Below are 19,191 nucleotides of genomic sequence, written 5' to 3' on the forward strand. Positions count from 1 at the left end.
CTGAGTACCCCTGTCCTGTGCCCGGACATCGAAATAAAATATCCGGACAGCAATCCATAAATTGCCTTCAAGTTCTGTCTCGTTGGATTTTCTTCCAGCAGCCCTATGAAAAACACATGACAATGAGTAGCCTTGTATTAAAACACATTTTTTCCCTAATTTCAATAAAAGCAAACTTACCAAGTTTCTTCGGGAGAACTTCCTTGACCTTCTCCCTGAACTGGGAGCTCATTTTCCGTGGAAGGATGTTTCCTGCAAAAAACAAACAAACAAACACACAAACCAAAGAATAAACAAACCGCATATAAAGTACCGTTTAGATGTAACATTGTAACCATCAGTACTTACTCGACAATTCCCTCCGTATTTTTTGTCGGTGTGTTGTGACGTCCTTGTGGATAGTTTTCAGACATCGCTGCGTCTGCGAATTCAGCCGCTGAAAATCCAGCATAGACAGCTTTATTTCACCAGAAGGCATGTCCTGGAGGAACCTAAAAAAATTCCGAAGGTTCATGATGTTGACCCTTATGGTTGTTGGCTTGAGGCCATCTGCGATAAGGACTTCAATCCACCTGGAAACAATAGACAAACAACAAAACAAAACACTTCATATACACATTATATGAAACAATTAGATAAATACCCAAAGCCAATTACCTACTTTGAAATCACAGAGGCAACTTTCAAGAAGGAAAAATTGCCGTTCAAAAGATGGCCCCGGCCTGCATATAAAAGGAAACAACGGACATGACTCCTGCAAGTGTTGCCATTGTCTTTTGCCTTGTCCGTCGGGTTAGGCCCCACAACAAACAAAAAAAAGTCTTGTAGGATTTTTTCTGTAAAACACAAACATTACACAAAACAAAACAGGTATTGAACATATAAAAAAGGCACATATATATATATATATAAACACTGACAACAATTGCGCTCACCATATTTGGGGTTGTGCTCCTCTGCAACACAGTCTCACAACGAAAACGTCGCTGGGTTGACTTTCTCAAAAGCACCGCCCAAACGTCTACTTATCCACGTATGAAGGCCATTGGCCCCTCCTTCGGAAAACTTCGGATTCTGGGCCATCACCCGAGTGCAGCCGAACGTCCGCCATACTGCCCTCGCGCTCTGTGTGTGTGCTGGTAAGTTAATATTTAGCCATAATTAAGGTTTATTCATTTTATTAACAGAATATATGTATTCAGTGGTTGCACCGTGTGTATGACAGGGCTCTTTTAGACTACATTGGGGCGTGTAAAAGCCGTAAACTAACCGGGAAACGGGGATAAACGGGGCTGGCAGCAGACGCTGGTGCGGGGCTTGTGTGAGTTAGTAAGCTAGCTAACATGCTAGCGTTAGCTTAGCTAACTACTTACGGAAGTTGCAACCCATTTATATAAGTAATTTAATCGGGTTTCTTGCGTTATATTGTGACCAAGGTGCAGGTATTTCGTTAACTAACCGGGAAACGGGGATAAACGGGGCTGGCAGCAGACGCTGGTGTGGGGCTTGTGTGAGTATTAGCTAGCTAACATGCTAGCGTTAGCTTAGCTAACTACTTACTGAAGTTACAACCCTTTTAGAGAAGTAATTTAATCATTTTTATTGCGTTATATTGTGACCAAGGTGCAGGAATTTACCTGAGAACAGTTGGAATTAGCAACTATTATTCTCATATTGGCCGTAGTCAGCTAATTATCTAGCTAGCTAACCATATTGTTCGGCTAGGATACCAGAAGCTAGATATCATTTTAGCACCATGCTAACTAGCTTGCTGCTGTAACTTACAGCACTGGAGTAACTAGCTAGCACCAGGGTGGGTAGTTATTTTACAGCACCAGGGTGGTAGGTGGGTAGCTAGCTGTACAGCAACAGGGTGGTAGGTAGTTAGGTAGCTGTACAGCACCAGGGTGGTAGGTAGGTAGCTAGCTGTACAGCACCAGGGTGGTAGGTAGGTAACTAGCTGTACAGCAGCAGGGTGGTAGGTAGGTAGCTAGCTGTACAGCACCAGGGAGGTAGGTAGGTAGCTATCTGGACAGCACCAGGGAGGTAGGTAGGTAGCTAGCTGTACAGCACCAGGGAGGTAGGTAGCTAGCTGTACAGCACCAGGGAGGTAGGTAGGTAGCTAGCTGTACAGCACCAGGGAGGTAGCTAGCTATCTAGCTGTACAGCACCAGGGTGGGTAGTTATTTTACAGTACCAGGGTGGTAGGTAGGTAGCTAGCTGTACAGCACCAGGGAGGGAGGGAGGTAGGTAGCTAGCTGTACAGCACCAGGGAGGTAGGTAGGTAGCTAGCTGTACAGCACCAGGGAGGGAGGTAGGTAGGTAGCTAGCTGTACAGCACCAGGGAGGGAGGTAGGTAGGTAGCTAGCTGTACAGCACCAGGGAGGGAGGTAGGTAGGTAGCTAGCTGTACAGCACCAGGGAGGGAGGTAGGTAGGTAGCTAGCTGTACAGCACCAGGGTGGTAGGTAGGTAACTAGCTGGACAGCACCAGGGAGGTAGGTAGGTAGCTAGCTGGACAGCACCAGGGAGGTAGGTAGGTAGCTAGCTGTACAGCACCAGGGTGGTAGGTAGGTAGCTAGCTGTACAGCACCAGGGTGGTAGGTAGGTAGCTAGCTGGACAGCACCAGGGAGGGAGGTAGGTAGCTAGCTGTACAGCACCAGGGAGGTAGGTAGGTAGCTAGCTGTACAGCACCAGGGTGGTAGGTAGGTAGCTAGCTGGACAGCACCAGGGAGGTAGGTAGGTAGCTAGCTATCTAGCTGTACAGCACCAGGGTGGGTGGTTATTTTACAGTACCAGGGAGGTAGGTAGGTAGCTAGCTGTACAGCACCAGGGTGGTAGGTAGGTAGCTAGCTGTACAGCACCAGGGAGGTAGGTAGGTAGCTAGCTGGACAGCACCAGGGTGGTAGGTAGGTAACTAGCTGGACAGCACCAGGGTGGTAGGTAGGTAGCTAGCTGTACAGCACCAGGGAGGTAGGTAGGTAGCTAGCTGGACAGCACCAGGGAGGTAGGTAGGTAGCTAGCTGGACAGCACCAGGGAGGTAGGTAGGTAGCTAGCTGGACAGCACCAGGGAGGTAGGTAGGTAGCTAGCTGGACAGCACCAGGGAGGTAGGTAGGTAGCTAGCTGGACAGCACTAGGGTGGTAGGTAGGTAGCTGGCTGTACAGCACTAGGGTGGTAGGTAGGTAGCTAGCTGTACAGCACCAAGGTGGGTAGATATTTTACAGCACCAGGGTGGTAGGTAGGTAGCTAGCTGTACAGCACCAGGGAGGGAGGGAGGTAGGTAGCTAGCTGTACAGCACCAGGGAGGTAGGTAGGTAGCTAGCTGTACAGCACCAGGGAGGGAGGTAGGTAGGTAGCTAGCTGTACAGCACCAGGGAGGGAGGTAGGTAGGTAGCTAGCTGTACAGCACCAGGGAGGGAGGTAGGTAGGTAGCTAGCTGTACAGCACCAGGGAGGGAGGTAGGTAGGTAGCTAGCTGTACAGCACCAGGGTGGTAGGTAGGTAACTAGCTGGACAGCACCAGGGAGGTAGGTAGGTAGCTAGCTGGACAGCACCAGGGAGGTAGGTAGGTAGCTAGCTGTACAGCACCAGGGTGGTAGGTAGGTAGCTAGCTGTACAGCACCAGGGTGGTAGGTAGGTAGCTAGCTGGACAGCACCAGGGAGGTAGGTAGGTAGCTAGCTGTACAGCACCAGGGAGGTAGGTAGGTAGCTAGCTGTACAGCACCAGGGTGGTAGGTAGGTAACTAGCTGGACAGCACCAGGGAGGTAGGTAGGTAGCTAGCTGGACAGCACCAGGGAGGTAGGTAGGTAGCTAGCTATCTAGCTGTACAGCACCAGGGTGGGTGGTTATTTTACAGTACCAGGGAGGTAGGTAGGTAGCTAGCTGTACAGCACCAGGGTGGTAGGTAGGTAGCTAGCTGTACAGCACCAGGGTGGTAGGTAGGTAGCTAGCTGTACAGCACCAGGGAGGTAGGTAGGTAACTAGCTGGACAGCACCAGGGTGGTAGGTAGGTAGCTAGCTGTACAGCACCAGGGAGGTAGGTAGGTAGCTAGCTGGACAGCACCAGGGAGGTAGGTAGCTAGCTGTACAGCACCAGGGTGGTAGGTAGGTAGCTAGCTGTACAGCACCAGGGTGGTAGGTAGGTAGCTAGCTGTACAGCACCAGGGTGGTAGGTAGGTAGCTAGCTGTACAGCACCAGGGTGGTAGGTAGGTAGCTAGCTGTACAGCACCAGGGTGGTAGGTAGGTAGCTAGCTGTACAGCACCAGGGAGGTAGGTAGGTAACTAGCTGTACAGCACCAGGGAGGTAGGTAGGTAGCTAGCTGGACAGCACCAGGTTGGTAGGTAGGTAACTAGCTGGACAGCACCAGGGAGGTAGGTAGGTAGCTAGCTGGACAGCACCAGGGAGGTAGGTAGGTAGCTGGCTGTACAGCACTAGGGTGGTAGGTAGGTAGCTAGCTGTACAGCACCAAGGTGGGTAGATATTTTACAGCACCAGGGTGGTAGGTAGGTAGGTGGGTAGGTAGGTAGGTAGCTGTACAGCACCAGGGTAAATATTTTTTATTATTGTTCAATGTAGCTCTCAATATACTGTGAAACACTGACTAGCCAGTTAGCCATTTAAGTAGGTTTAAGTAGTAGCTAGCAAGTTCTTATTGAAAGGGATATGTAACAAGCTCTATAAAATAACCCTAGCTATCTGCTGCACCATTTAATGTAGCTAAGGGAATGGCAAAATTTATTAAGTTGGTGAATAGGAATCCAACTTTAGGCTCAAATTACAACTATAGTGTTCTTATTAGAAAATGCAATTAAAGAAGTATTTGGAATCTTTTTATATCCTTTTAGTCAAATTGAGCTGTGTTAACATTAAACATGGTTCTTTTTAAATGTTGTTTTATTAAAACACAAGGTATTGACTGTGGCCAGCAGATATTAGCTCCAGCCACTAATCAATATGCACGGAAGAGTGAATGATGACTTTTAAGCACTTTAAAAAAGGAAAGGGAGGTTGGCCTAAATGTTTATTGTTCCTGCAAATCAGGCTGTTGACAAAAACTGTCTTTCAAAAACACATAGCTGAGTTAACATCAGTTTAAATATAGGTCTTGAACTGCAGTTCAGCAATTCTATTATTCTTTTAATGTTTCTGTATCATATATTTTAGGTCTAAAATGGCTCAAACACCCATTAACACAAACTGGCAGGACCTGGATGAGGAAGTGCAACAAGCACAGAAGATGTTGGATGTTATGGAGCAACAGGTTAAACTGTATCTATGCTTAGCACTACATGATTAAACCAACAAGAATTTTGTGGTACATGATTGGAACTAATATTGTTGATAATAACCAAACCCAATCTCTTATTGAAGCTCCACTTTTCTTAACATTACACTTAGTAGTGATGTATGTTTATTTTGGGCAAGAGCCTATTTTTGTGGAAATGGTAAAGCTCCTGGCGTGGAGATGGTCACAAGTGTTTTCTCAGTCCATGTAAAGAACCAACTGTAATCTGTGGCAATATTTTAGGACATTTTATGTGTCTGCATCAAATCTATGCTGTAGCCTACATGTACCTTCTGTGTAGCTGCCTAGGTCATAACATGATGCACACCTCCCCAGAAATATAACTGTCACATCAACAACAGCAACTTTGATGTGTCTGCCGAGCAGTGTTGGGAAGGTTACTTTTAAAATGTAATCCCTTACAGATTACTGATTACATCACTCAAAATGTAATTTGTAACGTAATCAGTTACATTACTTCAAGTGAGTAACGTAATCTGATTACTTTGGATTACTTTAAATATTGTCATTTTTTTAAGCCTGAATGAATGTAACAAATAGATAAACAAATAAAACAGCCTTTTCAATCACTCTATAAAAATACTTATGAAACCATTTCATCAAACAATTTTATGAAACACTTCTATAAATTGATGATAAAACCATTTAAAACCAAACAATGTAACAACAACCGTAAGCTATCTATTTGCAGGTTTGCCTCCAGTGTTAATTTTGACAACAAATTTTGATTTAGTCTTAGTTATAGTCTTGTGACGAAAATAGTATTTAGTTTTAGTCACAATTTAGTCATCTGAAATGTTTTTAGTTTTAGTCAACTTAATGTCATAAGAATATAGTCGACTAAAATTACAGTAAATTTAGTCGACTAAAATGTAAAGGGTGTAAATGTAAATGCTTTTTTCATCAGTTCCCTTGAATTATTAACTATACACTTATATGAAATGAAACGTTTAATAACCACTTGAGTAATATTGTTAATGTTTGAATGTGAAATATATTTATATATGATTTAATGTATATTATTATTATTATTATTATTACTATTATTATTGTAGGTGTGTGACTATATATATTTTACATTTAAAATTTTGCTCTAGAAATCAGGTCATAAAACAACTGAATAGTTAAATTATAGTTTAAACAGAGCTGTAGATGCAAAAACAGCTTTTAAATGATCTAGTTTTATCTCCAGCAGTAACCCAGCACACCTACTGGAGCTACAGTCTATAAATGAACACACCTTCACACACTGTCCTGTAGAGATGCTCTCAGGATGTACTGAGAGACTTCATGAGTTAAAGTGAGAAACCTATGAGAAAGTGCTGTAAGGAACTTTACACAGACTTTTGGGTTCATAGATTCACTTATTTTATTGTTTTATTTTGTTTATATTATTGAGTTTCTTTCTGACCTGTTCCTGCTTTAACACTAGCTATATCTTTCCCACTGTGAGACTAAACAGATGATCTGATCTTAATGAGTTAGGGTTCTGTATCAGTTCTGTGTTTTAGTGCACTGCCGAGTTAAACACCCCATCAGCTCATGAAATAACATCAGTATTAAAACGCGGATCTCTGCATGGAGATCTGTGGGACTCTGCTCTGCAGAAGCTGAAAGATTAGTGGTGTTTTACCGGAGATGGAGTCGCTCCACGCGGTTTACACGTTATCTTGTTTTTCGCGACGTCAAAAGAGAAATATATCTCTCTCTCTCTATCTCTCTCTCTCTCTCTCTCTCTCTCTCTCCCTGCTGAACTCTGTGGAGTTAACTTCCAGTCGAGCTCCGTATCGACAGTTTAATTCCGCGCGGCGCTGCTGCAGGAGAGGCGGGTACTCCACCTTCGCTAAAGTAGCAGTGATTGGATCTCCTCCTAACTGGTCCCTACCTTTCACAGACCTAAATCAGTTCTGATTGGATTTCGTCCCTGCCAAACATTTTCGTCTCGTTTTTATTCGTTGACCAAAATGTCAGTTAATTTCGTCTCGTTGTGTGTGCGGAGCCGCTGTCTGCCCCTCCTCCCTGTGTGTGTGTGTGTGTGCAGCGAGACGGAGCGATTTCAAAATGTTATTTGCGTTTTGTCAGTGTTGGAAGAGCAAAAATAGGAAAGTACCGCAATGTAACCCTTTTATTTTAGCAGAGTAACTGTAATCTGATTACCACTTACTGAAGCAGTAACTGTAACGGATTACAGTTACTTATAATTTGTAATCTGATTACGTAACGCCATTACATGTAATCCGTTACTTCCCAACACTGCTGCCGAGCATGTGCTTTGATTTTGTTGTGCTGCAGCATACATTTGCTAAGAAACAAAGCCTGGGGAAAAAGTAAGAGTGAAACAAAGGGGATAAGGCATCAAGTAAATGCAAACCTAGACACAGTGAAAAGGAGAGTGTAATCGGTCCTTGCAGACTAGGGATGTGATACCACGTAGGGTAGTATCTTAATTGCTTTAACAATGCACAAGCTGAGATGATCAAGTATGCTCATCATTGGGGAAAAACAACAGTCAAAATGCCTTTACTCCACACCTTCACTACACACATTGAGAATGTTCATGCAGAGCACTGCTGCAATCGCACAAGTCCCTCACGTCATCTCAAGTTTGTCCATGGTGATGGTTGGGGTGTGTGCGTGCAGCATAGCTGGTTAGCACAGAAGCGCTCTGTCTCACTCCCTGACACTTGCATGCACCCACCCCTGACGGCATGTTGAATCTTTCCATCTACAGAAGCCTTTATTTCCCCATTAAAGTGCTCAGTTAAACTCAGTAACTGAGCACAATAATATATTCTACTTTAAAAAGCATAAAAACTACCATGAGATAATTCCTCCCAAAATACAAAAAAAACAGCTATAACAATAATTTAAACATGATTTAAATTATGATTAATCTCAGAATATTGATATAAATACAATACTTTAAGTGAATGACAAAACTAATATGAATATAATTTAGCCAATAAATATATAGTTTCCATTAATATATTTACTTAGCAATTATCTTTAAAGAAGCTTATGCTAGTACAAAATAAAACCTTTACGAACACATTTTGAACAATTAAAAAATATATATTTATTATTTTTATAAAAATTACAGAAATATTGTTTTTGTCAGTCTTGCTCATGACGCACCAATGCACAAGTATAGATACTCACAGTGGCTTACTGCACCTGCACCGGCAATGCCATAAAAACTTAGAAATCAGCCTTTAGCCAGTAAAAAGCATAGTCATATGCATTTTTGTTATACAATCATTTTAGAGCCTGGTTTATCCTATTGTAAGGAATAATTATCGCAAAATGAGACAGATCTGTCTTACAATATTTTCTGTTGAATACACCAAACTACATTGGCTTTCTTTATAGGAGTTTGTTATAAATTGTGGTGCAGCCAGATTTTGTTGCTGATTTGTTAATCTCTCTTCTAAACCCATTTAAATCAGATAACACAACACCATTTAACAATCATTTTCATTTTAATTTTATTTTAATGTGGTATCAAATCAGCAGCAATATCTGTGAACCAAAGTTTCTCAGTCCTGGGCCTGGCTCTCTCTGCCCTGCATCTTTAAAATTATATTTTCACATTGTTTAATTAATCAGCTCATTAACAAACAGAGTTGCATTAAAACTGACAAACATCTAAAATGTGTAGTGCAGGGAGGCACCAGGAGCAGAATTGATAAACACATAAAAAAATAACTTTATTTTAATAGTCATTGACGAATGCACAGACGAATTATTCGTTAAAAGATGATTTTGTTAACAAATGAGCTTTAATGTACATATACATACTCACTATATATATATATATATATATATATATATATATATATATATATATATAATTTTTTTTTTCCATTTACTGTGATGCTGGATGTAATTTTTTGTGTATTTTGAATTAAACAAATATTAAATCCCATTTAATTCATGGTGTGTAAAACTCAGCATTCAGTATATCACCATTTCAGTTGAAATTATTATTTTTGTTACATTTAGGTAGGGCTGAAAGCAGCCAGGTGTTCATGCAAAGTTTATTTCCAGCCTGTCTTGCATGCTTGTCCAACACTAAAGCATCCCATTCAGCTAGATGTTCACCTCTTTAGATGTTGACTAATTGGAGCAGATATGGCTAGTTTTGGTGGTTTTATCATGCCAATTCACACAGTTTCAGTTTATAGTTGAACTAAGCTGGAAGTTATAGAGGGTCAATCAATTCTTATTTTTTTAATATTCCCTCAATTGTCTAGATTGTGAGGCCAGGACACACCACAAAGGCCAGAAACAAAAGAAGAAGAGTTGAGCCTACTGTAAAATGGGTTGAGAGAGATGCCTGTGGATACAGAATTCAAGACAACAGCAAACCTTTAAGGAGAGGTGAGTACATGTTTAAGCACTTTATTACAACAAGCTTTTAAGCACCTCTGTGTCACTGCTGGACAGACAATAGTACACCAATCAGAAATATTCAGCCAACAGCACACTGTGGGAAATGATGAAGGTCTAGATAATGACCAACACAAACTGTGCAGCAACAGATTCAGAGCTTCTGTCTCTGAATTTACATCAACAAAATGTAGCAGCTGTAGGTAGCAGTGTGTAATAGAGTGGAGGACAGTGAGTGGTTAAACACTGTGTTTTTTAAAACACCAACAGCACTGCTGTAGCTGATCCACTCAGCACACACTAACACCTCATATACCACCACCATGCTAATCAGTGTCACCCTTCACTCAAATAATAATAGCTGCTCTTTGGTGGTCTATACTGTGGGGTCCTGAGTATTGAAAAGGGTGAAAGGATGATGATGATGATCATGATAATAATAAAGTAGGATGTGGTAATGACAACCCTGTGTATTACTCCATGACATGAGCTTTGGTAACCTGTGCTTAATGCATCCATATAATAGCAGTGGATATTCATAATAAGAACTCTTTCTTGCTGCAGAGTCAGTCCCCAGAATGCCTCTAGTACCAGAGATGCAATCAACTGCCAGGGCAGATGAATCATGTTTTGATCCTTCCATCAAAGGTCCAAGCAATGAAGAGATGCTAGGTAAAGCAACTCTGTAATGTGTACACACACACAAGCTGATTGTTTATTTAATCTTTCTTATTGTATTTTCATTGTCCTTTTTTATTTCGTTCTCAAGATGTTCTTCGTCAAGAAATGGAGGAACTTATTTCTGATGCATTATTGGACGATCCTGAAGTTCGCACTATTCCAAACATTGCTTCTGTAGACTGGGCTATACGAAAATCAAAGTCTCTTGAACGATGGAAAGAACTAAGACCGGACTTGATTCAGTACATGTTGAAAGCTGAAAACACTGTGCAGACCTTGTGTAGTTACTGCAGGAATAAAAAAGCTGTCCTTCGGTGCCAAGATTGTCTTCCTAAACAATACTATTGTGAAGATTGTGATCTCTCATTTCATGCAGTATTTGTGCTGCATAATAGGGACAGTATGGTTGATGGATTTTTCATGCCCATTCCACCAACAACAGTAATCAAGTTTGCCAGTGATGGTAAACTGATATATGAAGAAAAAGGTATTATTCAAGTATTATCTGTATAGTAAACACCTGGTTTGTATTTTTGGGGATTAATAATGATCTTTATGGATTTGTAGACTGTAAATTGCCAGTACCAGTACCTGAGAGAATATGTGCATGTGCAGCAGCAGCAGCAGCTACAGCCAGTATTGGCAAACGGGTCATTTTAATAACTGTAAACGGTGAGTATAATGCATCCAAATGTGGTTATGTGCAAGTATAATATGGAAAAGTGTGTACATATACTTCTCCCTAATGTCTAATGTCTTTTTTTTTTTTTCTCTCCTGCTTTTCCCAAGGCCGATATAGTATGTATTTGCCTGTCTTGAATTGCACATTTTGTGGCAACAGTTGGTCACCAAACTCCAGTGATCTTATACAGAATGGGTATTGGCCAGCCTCAGTGAGCTACGAAACTATATATTCCATGGACCTCTTCTCCATGTTTGAAGACATGAAGGTAATTGCTCCAGCAATGTCCCTCCAGGCCTTTACAAGGACATTAGAGCGTCGGACTTCACATTTTGGCAGGGTATGATTTTATTATTTTTTTATGATTATCTTTTTGTACAAAGCCAATATGAGAGAATTTCAGTGTTTACTATAACAGTTTACATGTAGCAAATTTTTGATGCTCTATTTAAAACATGTTTTCTGTGTTTTTAAATACAGTAATTTGTGTGTAAATAGGGGGGGAAAATATGTGACAGCACTTTCCAAAGAAGTTACCTGGAATGGAATTACTGTAGATTTGAAATAGACCAACTTTGTCACGTTCAGCATTTCAAGTGCCCTGCATGCATGCCAAATATGCTGGCTGTATCAGTTGATGGGAACCGCAAACATTATAGGTTCAAGAAAGGGTAGGCAAACTTTTGCAGTAAACAACATGCTTTTCTTCTACGTCCAGCTGATATTCTTATTGTTTTCCCCCTTTTTGTGTGTGTTTTTTTTTTTTTTTTGGTCTGTAGGACAGATGAAAAGGGGTTTATGATGGTTGTCTCTTAGCAAAAGATGAAGAGGTCTCTAGCTTTGTGGACTACATACACAAGACAACAAAACATGTAATAATTTTGACTTACTGTTTTGAGTTAATATTGTGAGCCCACATGTTTGTTTTTATTTTGCTCAATTTCCTTGTTTGTTTGTTTGTTTGTTTGTTTGTTTTTTCTACTTTCAGGTGTCTGGAAAAGGAAAATGTGGAGCCTCTCAGTGGGCAGCAGCCAAAGAATCGTCTAAAAAATCTACCAGTAAAATAGATGAAGAGGGACTTGAGGTTGCAGTGTGTCGACACGGCATAATATTAAAGGCCCTGAATATGTTTCAGGGTGAAATATTTGCTTATCCTCTCTTTCTCCAGAAAGAGATAGCTGTAAACAAAGTCAAGTTTTTCTGCAGTGATGTAGTTTGCAGATATTGGCCATATCTACAGAAGGTTGTGAACGTTTGTCCAGAGCTTTCCCATCTTCAAGACATGAAGCCTTTTCTTTCCATAATGCATGCTAAAGCACATGCTTCAAAATGTGAGGTAATTTGCATTACTAGAAATGCATCTGTAGTAGTCCTTCATTTACTTAGGCTGTGTATCATTCTTTTTCTTTCCTTTTCACGCTGTAGATTAAATGGGGAGGAAGGAACCAGCAGGGTGCTGGGACAACTTTAGGTGAAGAGGTAGAACAAGTAAATAGCTTTCTTTCAAAGACTGCTATCTGCCTGAAACAAATGTCCAAATCAGGTGTGTGTGTGTGTGTGTGTGTGTGTGTGTGTGTGTGTGTGTGTGTGTGTGTGTGTGTGTGTGTGTGACTTACTTATTTACTTATTTAATTACAGTTCGAACAGACATGTTAACTATTCAGGTGATTGGTTGGAATGGACGAAAAAGAGACAACATGCACTGTGCCTTATCTCAAAGATACAGGAAGGTGTGTGATTTACATGGATCTTTCATGCAACTTTTTTAAGCATCATTTCAAGTATCTTGAGCATCTTTTTTTTCTCGGTCTCAGACTGTAGCCAGAGCCAAAGAACAAGCTGAAAAAGTTGAAAGGCTTCAAGAAGAATTTGGAATTGGCAAAGACATCCTTGAAGCATGGACTTTAGATATCCAGCAGTGGGCAAATACAGGTTTGCACTTTCGCTGTCCATGGGTAATGCCATGCTTCTTGTGAATATAATTTTTGGGTACCTTTGTCTTAAGTCTTTCCAAGTTTCTTCAGATGATTACGTGTCTGTGTGCATCGGTGTGTGTCTGAAGCTTCAGGTGCTGAAACTGCTTTGGGTCCAGAGGGTCTACAACAGAAAATTGAGGGGCTGTTCCTGAGCATCAAACAAAGGAAACAACAACTTTACTATCAAACAGGTATTTAAATATTGTAGAAATATATTTGCCGTGCTTAGAAAGTTGTTTACATTTTAAATACTTGGCTTTACTTTTGCTGGATTAAGATCCATAGGAGGAGAAAAATCAATTAGTCCTTATGTTTTTTTGTTTTGTTTTGTTTTTTAACCTAAAGGTCCCGAATGTGTGTGTGTGTTTTTGTTTCCCTCTTTCTCCCCTCTTGGTTGCTATATTGTTGTTTTATTTATTTAACAGACCGCAATAAAAGACGACATCATTTAAGAAGGAAGCTGGCAGCTGCTGTTGAAGAGTATAATAACTTTGTTTTGGATGACCAGAAGATTTGTACCGTGGATACCATTCTGTCTTCTGAAAGCCATACATGGCCTTGGGAGTTGCATGGGCTTGGTGGGTATAATTGTTTTAATTTTCTATTAAGGATAAACCAACTTTCTATTATGCCCATTTACAAATGATATTCCATGATATCATAGAATATTTATATCTTTCTCTCTTAACTTACTTTAGGAAGTTCTGTTGACCTCTACTCCAAGAAGAGAGTGTTTGATGAAGTTATGATGATGAGAAGACTACAAGAAGAAGAGTCCATTCTTCTAATGGAGATCAAGCAGCACTGGGACTCCCTAAGGGCATATTCTCAGGCCTTAAAACAGCTTGCTACACAACTGTGCCAGGACCTGAGCAGTCAACGTAAGTCTATATTTATAAATTAAATTGTTCTCTGTAATAGCTAGGGGTGTAACAGTGCACAAAAATTACAGTTCGATTCACATCATGATACAAACCCAACTCATTTTGTTAATTATTAAAACAGCCTGTACTGCATTTAAGTTTTACAGATTTTCCTCTCATCTGAAAATCAGCTCTTATGTTTTTTGTATTTAATTTTGTTTTTCAAAAAAGTAAAGTTGTGCAATAAGAGGAGTGTTAAGTTTATTATAGGCTATATTTAAAGTAAGCTTAAGCAATACACTCCCAAAACAGTGAAACATCTTTGATGGTAGGTAGGGATAGTTGGCATTCTGCATAGTCTGAGTAACTTCATTATAACAATAGAAAGTTGTTAGACTCTCCTGTGTGTTTGTTTATGGTGACAGTAAGCTCCAAACAGCCCTTGTGTTGAAAATAATGACATGTTTAATCTGAACTATTATTAGGGGAAGTGTGGGTTGTAGGTGTTTTGGGTCATTATTAGGACGTTTTTTAGGATGTTCGTTACAACCGCAGCTGAACTCGAGCATTTCACTCCAGCAATCCACAAAATAGAAGCGGGCAGCTACTCCATCTCCTATGTGTTGTTACTACTCGCTAAACTGAGCCCATGGCTAGAGCTACTCTTATCATTGCAGGCTTAGGCGGTTGCTTACAGCAAGAGTGTATGGAGTTCCTGCGTGAAACTGCCTTTGGAATTTGGTTCCACATTAACTATGTAGACTGCAATATTCCATGTATGCGCCATCTGATTTTGTGAAACAAACAGTGACCCACGTACCGCGATGGTTCGTAAAGAATACATGTACCGTTACACCCCTAGTAGAAACTCAATACATCCTGATCATGTCATCAGACATTAAGGAAACATGCTGAGTTTAAGCACTGGCAGCTCTTGTCAACAAAGGTTCAGACAGTATGTTCTTATTTGACCTATGTGCAGGCATCATGGTAATATGTGTGGCTTGTAGCCTCCAAATTCTGAGTTGCCAAGTATAGACCCAACAGCATGCAAACTGTGTGCTGCAGCCATAGAAAGGGGCGAGCTGGCTATTTCTCTCCGGAACAGGTAGCTATTCAGAAAGCTTCACTAACCAAACGTTATGTAAACTCCACATGAGTTTGTTTTATAATGTGAAAACAATAAAAACACTGCAAATGTATACATTCACTTATCAGCTTCAAGAGTATAACTTGTCGTTGGTTGCCACCGCCTGGCAATCTGCTTGAGCTTCCCATCTGTGGAGGGGTGGGCGGGCAGAGCTTTGAAATAATTTCAGTGTTAGACTGCTGTAGCCATTTCCCTCACTCACTATCATTTAGTACTGATTGGGATTTTTTTTTTATGTTTTTGTTTTCCAGGTGGTGATCTGGGTGAGATGGATGCAAAAAGGGGACTTCTGTGCTTTGTAAGGAAAAGGCAGTCATACTTTAAAAATCACCTACATATTGTCAGAGCAAAATATCTTGGTGGAATGCACCAAGATGTTTCTCCACTTGAAGATGATTTGGATGACTTCAGCTGTGACAGCAGCCATTACAGTGACACTGATGAGGAGGAAGTGGATGATTAAACTACAGCAACTGAACTGGACTCTCCATCACGGTATCTCTTCCCCAATGCGCACCTGAACTGGACTCTCCGAGACGGTATCTCTTCCCCAATGGGCACCTGAACTGGACTCTCCGTCACGGTATCTCTTCCCCAATGCGCACCTGAACTGGACTCTCCGAGACGGTATCTCTTCCCCAATGCGCACCTGAACTGGACTCTCCGTCACGGTATCTCTTCCCCAATGCGCACCTGAACTGGACTCTCCGAGACGGTATCTCTTCCCCAATGCGCACCTGAACTGGACTCTCCGTCACGGTATCTCTTCCCCAATGCGCACCTGAACTGGACTCTCCGAGACGGTATCTCTTCCCCAATGCGCACCTGAACTGGACTCTCCGTCACGGTATCTCTTCCCCAATGCGCACCTGAACTGGACTCTCCGAGACGGTATCTCTTCCCCAATGCGCACCTGAACTGGACTCTCCGTCACGGTATCTCTTCCCCAATGCGCACCTGAACTGGACTCTCCGTCACGGTATCTCTTCCCCAATGCGCACCTGAACTGGACTCTCCGTCACGGTATCTCTTCCCCAATGGGCACCTGAACTGGACTCTCCGTCACGGTATCTCTTCCCCAATGGGCACCTGAACTGGACTCTCCGTCACGGTATCTCTTCCCCAATGGGCACCTGAACTGGACTCTCCGTCACGGTATCTCTTCCCCAATGGGCACCTGAACTGGACTCTCCGTCACGGTATCTCTTCCCCAATGGGCACCTGAACTGGACTCTAGGCAGTGGTGCTCTCTCAAAGAGCCTTGCAAGCCAGGCCCTCTGTTCCGTGTCTGACCTCACAAATGCTCCCCTGGATGAATGGACAAAACCTCCCGCAGACACCCTCTAACATTTTGTAGTAAGCCTTCCCAGAACAGAGTAAGTAGTCTTAGCTCCATGGGGAGGATCAGTTTTATTAGTTTCTATAAATTGCTCAATGCCTGCAATTGGTTTGTTCTGTTGCACTTATTCTTTTAAGGTACCTGTTAACATAGTCTGCCAACTGTTTAACTTTCACTTTGCACTGTAAACCCTGCATCTGTCATATATGCCTGCTATGTATAAATATCATGCAGTGAAGCATATCATCTGTGTTGTCTCTGATAATTCTTGCGCTGATTTAATGGCTTTTTTATGTTGGTGAGTTTGTGACCCTCCCATAAAATATGAATTCTTTATATTAGAGTTGCACAGTGTACCGAAGGTTCGATTCTTTTTCGATACTACGTCATCACAAACGATTCGGTTCTTTAGCGTTCGATGCTTTCGATACTGTATATAGCCCAGTCACTAGCTTCAAATGAGTCAAATTAGTAGGCGCGATTTGATTCAGTTCATAAGAAAACTGATTCACACCGCAGCAGTCGGTGTGGCAGGATTCAGATAAACTTAGTGTTCTGAACAAATGAATCGATTCGCGTGTGAATCGATTCATTTGACTCGCTTGAGAGCGGCACATGCACACGCAAGCCAGCAGAGCAGCAGCGAGTGTAGAATGGCGACGGCTAAAATAACAGATGTCTCTCGCCCGCGACTTGTGGACAAAACGGGCGCGAGGGGTGAAGTGTGGGCAAATTTTGCTTACATCGCTGATGAAGAAGGGAATCCGACCAACACCACAAACCCAGTTTGTAAACGGTGTTATAAGTCTATCCAGTGCAGAGGAGTAGAGCTTAGATTCTCTGCCTGAACCCGAACTGACCCGAGGCACGTTCGGGCCGAGATTTCCCACCACATTCCTCGGGCCGGGTTGGGTCGGGCTCCAGAAAATAGTCTGAGATGTAGGCATCTGTTTTTTATTTATATTTTTATTTTTAAATAAAATAACGAAAATAATGAAAACTGAAAGTGAAACTAAACTACTTTATTTATAAGCGCTGTTTTCACTCCCGCAGTTGTACAGTGGGGGGTGTTGTGCCGGTTCTGTCCGCGAAGCGGGAGTCGGATTCAGTAGCGGATTCGGCACAAGCGCGGCGGCACCTCGCGGTCCGCGGTGTTAGTTGTAAGTGCTCGTGCTAGCCGCAAAATACGACAGAAAACACTGAGGGAGCTGCAGAATTATGTGTGGGACTAGAATATGAGCACGAGGAGATAAAAGAGAACCTTTACCTGTGAGTAGCTCACATCAGAACACGCAAATCTCTCTCTCTCACTCTTGCTGTGTCTCTCTCTCTCTGTCTCTCTCTGTCTCTCTCTCTCGCAGGTGAACTCCTCCGCGTTTGACCCGCAGCACTGTGTTTAGCTGTTCTTAAAAATCATTTTAATTAAATAATAGTTCTATGCTTCTAGGCCTGGACAATAATTCGATATCGGTATTTATCGCGATAAGAAATGTTTCAATAACGGTGATATCATTTTTGTGGTATATCGATATGTATTATTTACAGAATCTGTCACGGACAGGCGTTTTACTGGCGTCAGCTCCCCGCACAGCTGAACACAATCAGCCTCGTAGCTGGACTATCTCTGTGCGTGATGATGTAATCACATAGGCACGTAGCCAGATAGGCTAGGCTAGATTTGGCTAGGCTAGGCTAGGCTCGGGTCCGCTACGCATCTAAAATGCCTCGCGCTGGAGCCAAACGGAGCCGGGACGAGCGGATCCAAGGCTAAGGTAGGCTCGGTTCGCATCTGAAATGCTCCGCGCTGGAGTGGAACGGAGCGGAACCAAGCCGAGCCTAGCCTAGCCTAGCCTCGGGTCCGCTCGGTCAGCCTCTGGTCCGCTCGGTCCACCCACGGGTCCGCTCGGTCAGCCTCTGGTCCGCTCGGTCCACCCACGGGTCCGCTCGGTCAGCGGTCAGTTGCGGGTCCTCTCGGTCCGCCGCGGGTCCTCTTGGCTCCCAGCACGGGACATTTTTGATGCAAAATGAATGCCCCTGCCGCTTCCACAAGTGATCAATTGAAGGAGGGAGGTCTAATTCAGTGGTGAGGATTTGGTTCGACTCTCGGAAGGTCTGCTAAACTTCAGTTTGCTGCAAATTGTGCCGGAGAGCGGAGCCGACCAGCAGCGGTAACGTTAATACATCTAATCTGTTCCACCACCTCAATCAGTTCCACTACATACAATATTTTCCTTATACTGGCTGAATCACTTTTATAGCGTATGTTGTAAGTTATTTAAGTTATTTAAAGTTTATGAATCCTTTAGGTTTGTTTATTTGACGGGGATATCATGTTCCTTTTATGTTCATAAAGAGTTGTATTTTGGCTGAAGCACTTTTGTAGCTTATATTGTAACTAAGTTATTTATAGTTGATAAAGCCTATAGGTTTGTTTATTTGACGGGGAAATTTTGTTGCTTTTATGTGTATAAAGGCTTCTTGTGTTCTTTATCCTAGTTGAAACACTTTTGTTTTGATCTGTTAAATTTGTTTACAAAAGACTAAGAAGCTCTGCTTCTGTCCTAATTTAAAGTTATTTTTTATTGGTAATAGTTATATTGGCTTATGTTTGACAGGGATGTCATGTTTTTATTTTGCTATATGCAAATAAAATTGAGCATTGATTTATCTTGACTATTTTTTATTTCTTAAGTATTATAATGTTTTCGTGAAAGGAGGTTTCAAAGACTTCAATTAAATTTTCAGACAGTAGTAGGTACATATTTCCATTGCAGGGATTCTTCGCAGTTTTCTGTGGCCTTC

At 41.9% G+C, this 19,191-nt stretch overlaps 1 protein-coding gene across 26 annotated transcripts; it reads left to right on the forward strand.

The window, feature by feature from the left end:
* Window positions 1-963: 963 nt before the first annotated feature.
* On the forward strand, window positions 964-16,602 carry LOC111196334 (uncharacterized). Of its 26 annotated transcripts, none has more exons than XM_049473870.1 (12): window positions 964-1,139; window positions 5,168-5,264; window positions 9,563-9,689; window positions 10,263-10,370; window positions 10,468-10,866; window positions 10,947-11,051; window positions 11,169-11,401; window positions 11,560-11,732; window positions 11,841-11,933; window positions 12,050-12,397; window positions 12,487-12,549; window positions 12,700-12,864. In XM_049473870.1, the coding sequence occupies exons 1-9, from the start codon at window positions 1,036-1,038 to the stop codon at window positions 11,875-11,877; spliced, it is 1,383 nt and encodes a 460-aa protein (XP_049329827.1). In that variant the 5' UTR covers window positions 964-1,035; the 3' UTR covers window positions 11,878-11,933; window positions 12,050-12,397; window positions 12,487-12,549; window positions 12,700-12,864. The 26 variants fall into 26 exon arrangements, with proteins under 26 accessions (XP_049329827.1, XP_049329828.1, XP_049329825.1 ...); XM_049473871.1 differs by having other exon boundaries at window positions 12,487-12,540; XM_049473874.1 differs by lacking the exons at window positions 964-1,139; window positions 5,168-5,264; window positions 9,563-9,689; ... (1 more) ...; window positions 10,468-10,866; window positions 10,947-11,051 and adding exons at window positions 12,876-12,993; window positions 13,124-13,228; window positions 13,463-13,615; ... (1 more) ...; window positions 15,302-15,611; window positions 15,656-16,114 and having other exon boundaries at window positions 11,312-11,401; window positions 11,542-11,732; window positions 12,487-12,604; window positions 12,700-12,791.
* Window positions 16,603-19,191: the final 2,589 nt, after the last annotated feature.

This window comes from Astyanax mexicanus, unplaced genomic scaffold, assembly GCF_023375975.1.
Source record: "Astyanax mexicanus isolate ESR-SI-001 unplaced genomic scaffold, AstMex3_surface scaffold_47, whole genome shotgun sequence".
In the NCBI taxonomy this organism is placed as follows: Eukaryota; Metazoa; Chordata; class Actinopteri; order Characiformes; family Acestrorhamphidae; genus Astyanax; species Astyanax mexicanus.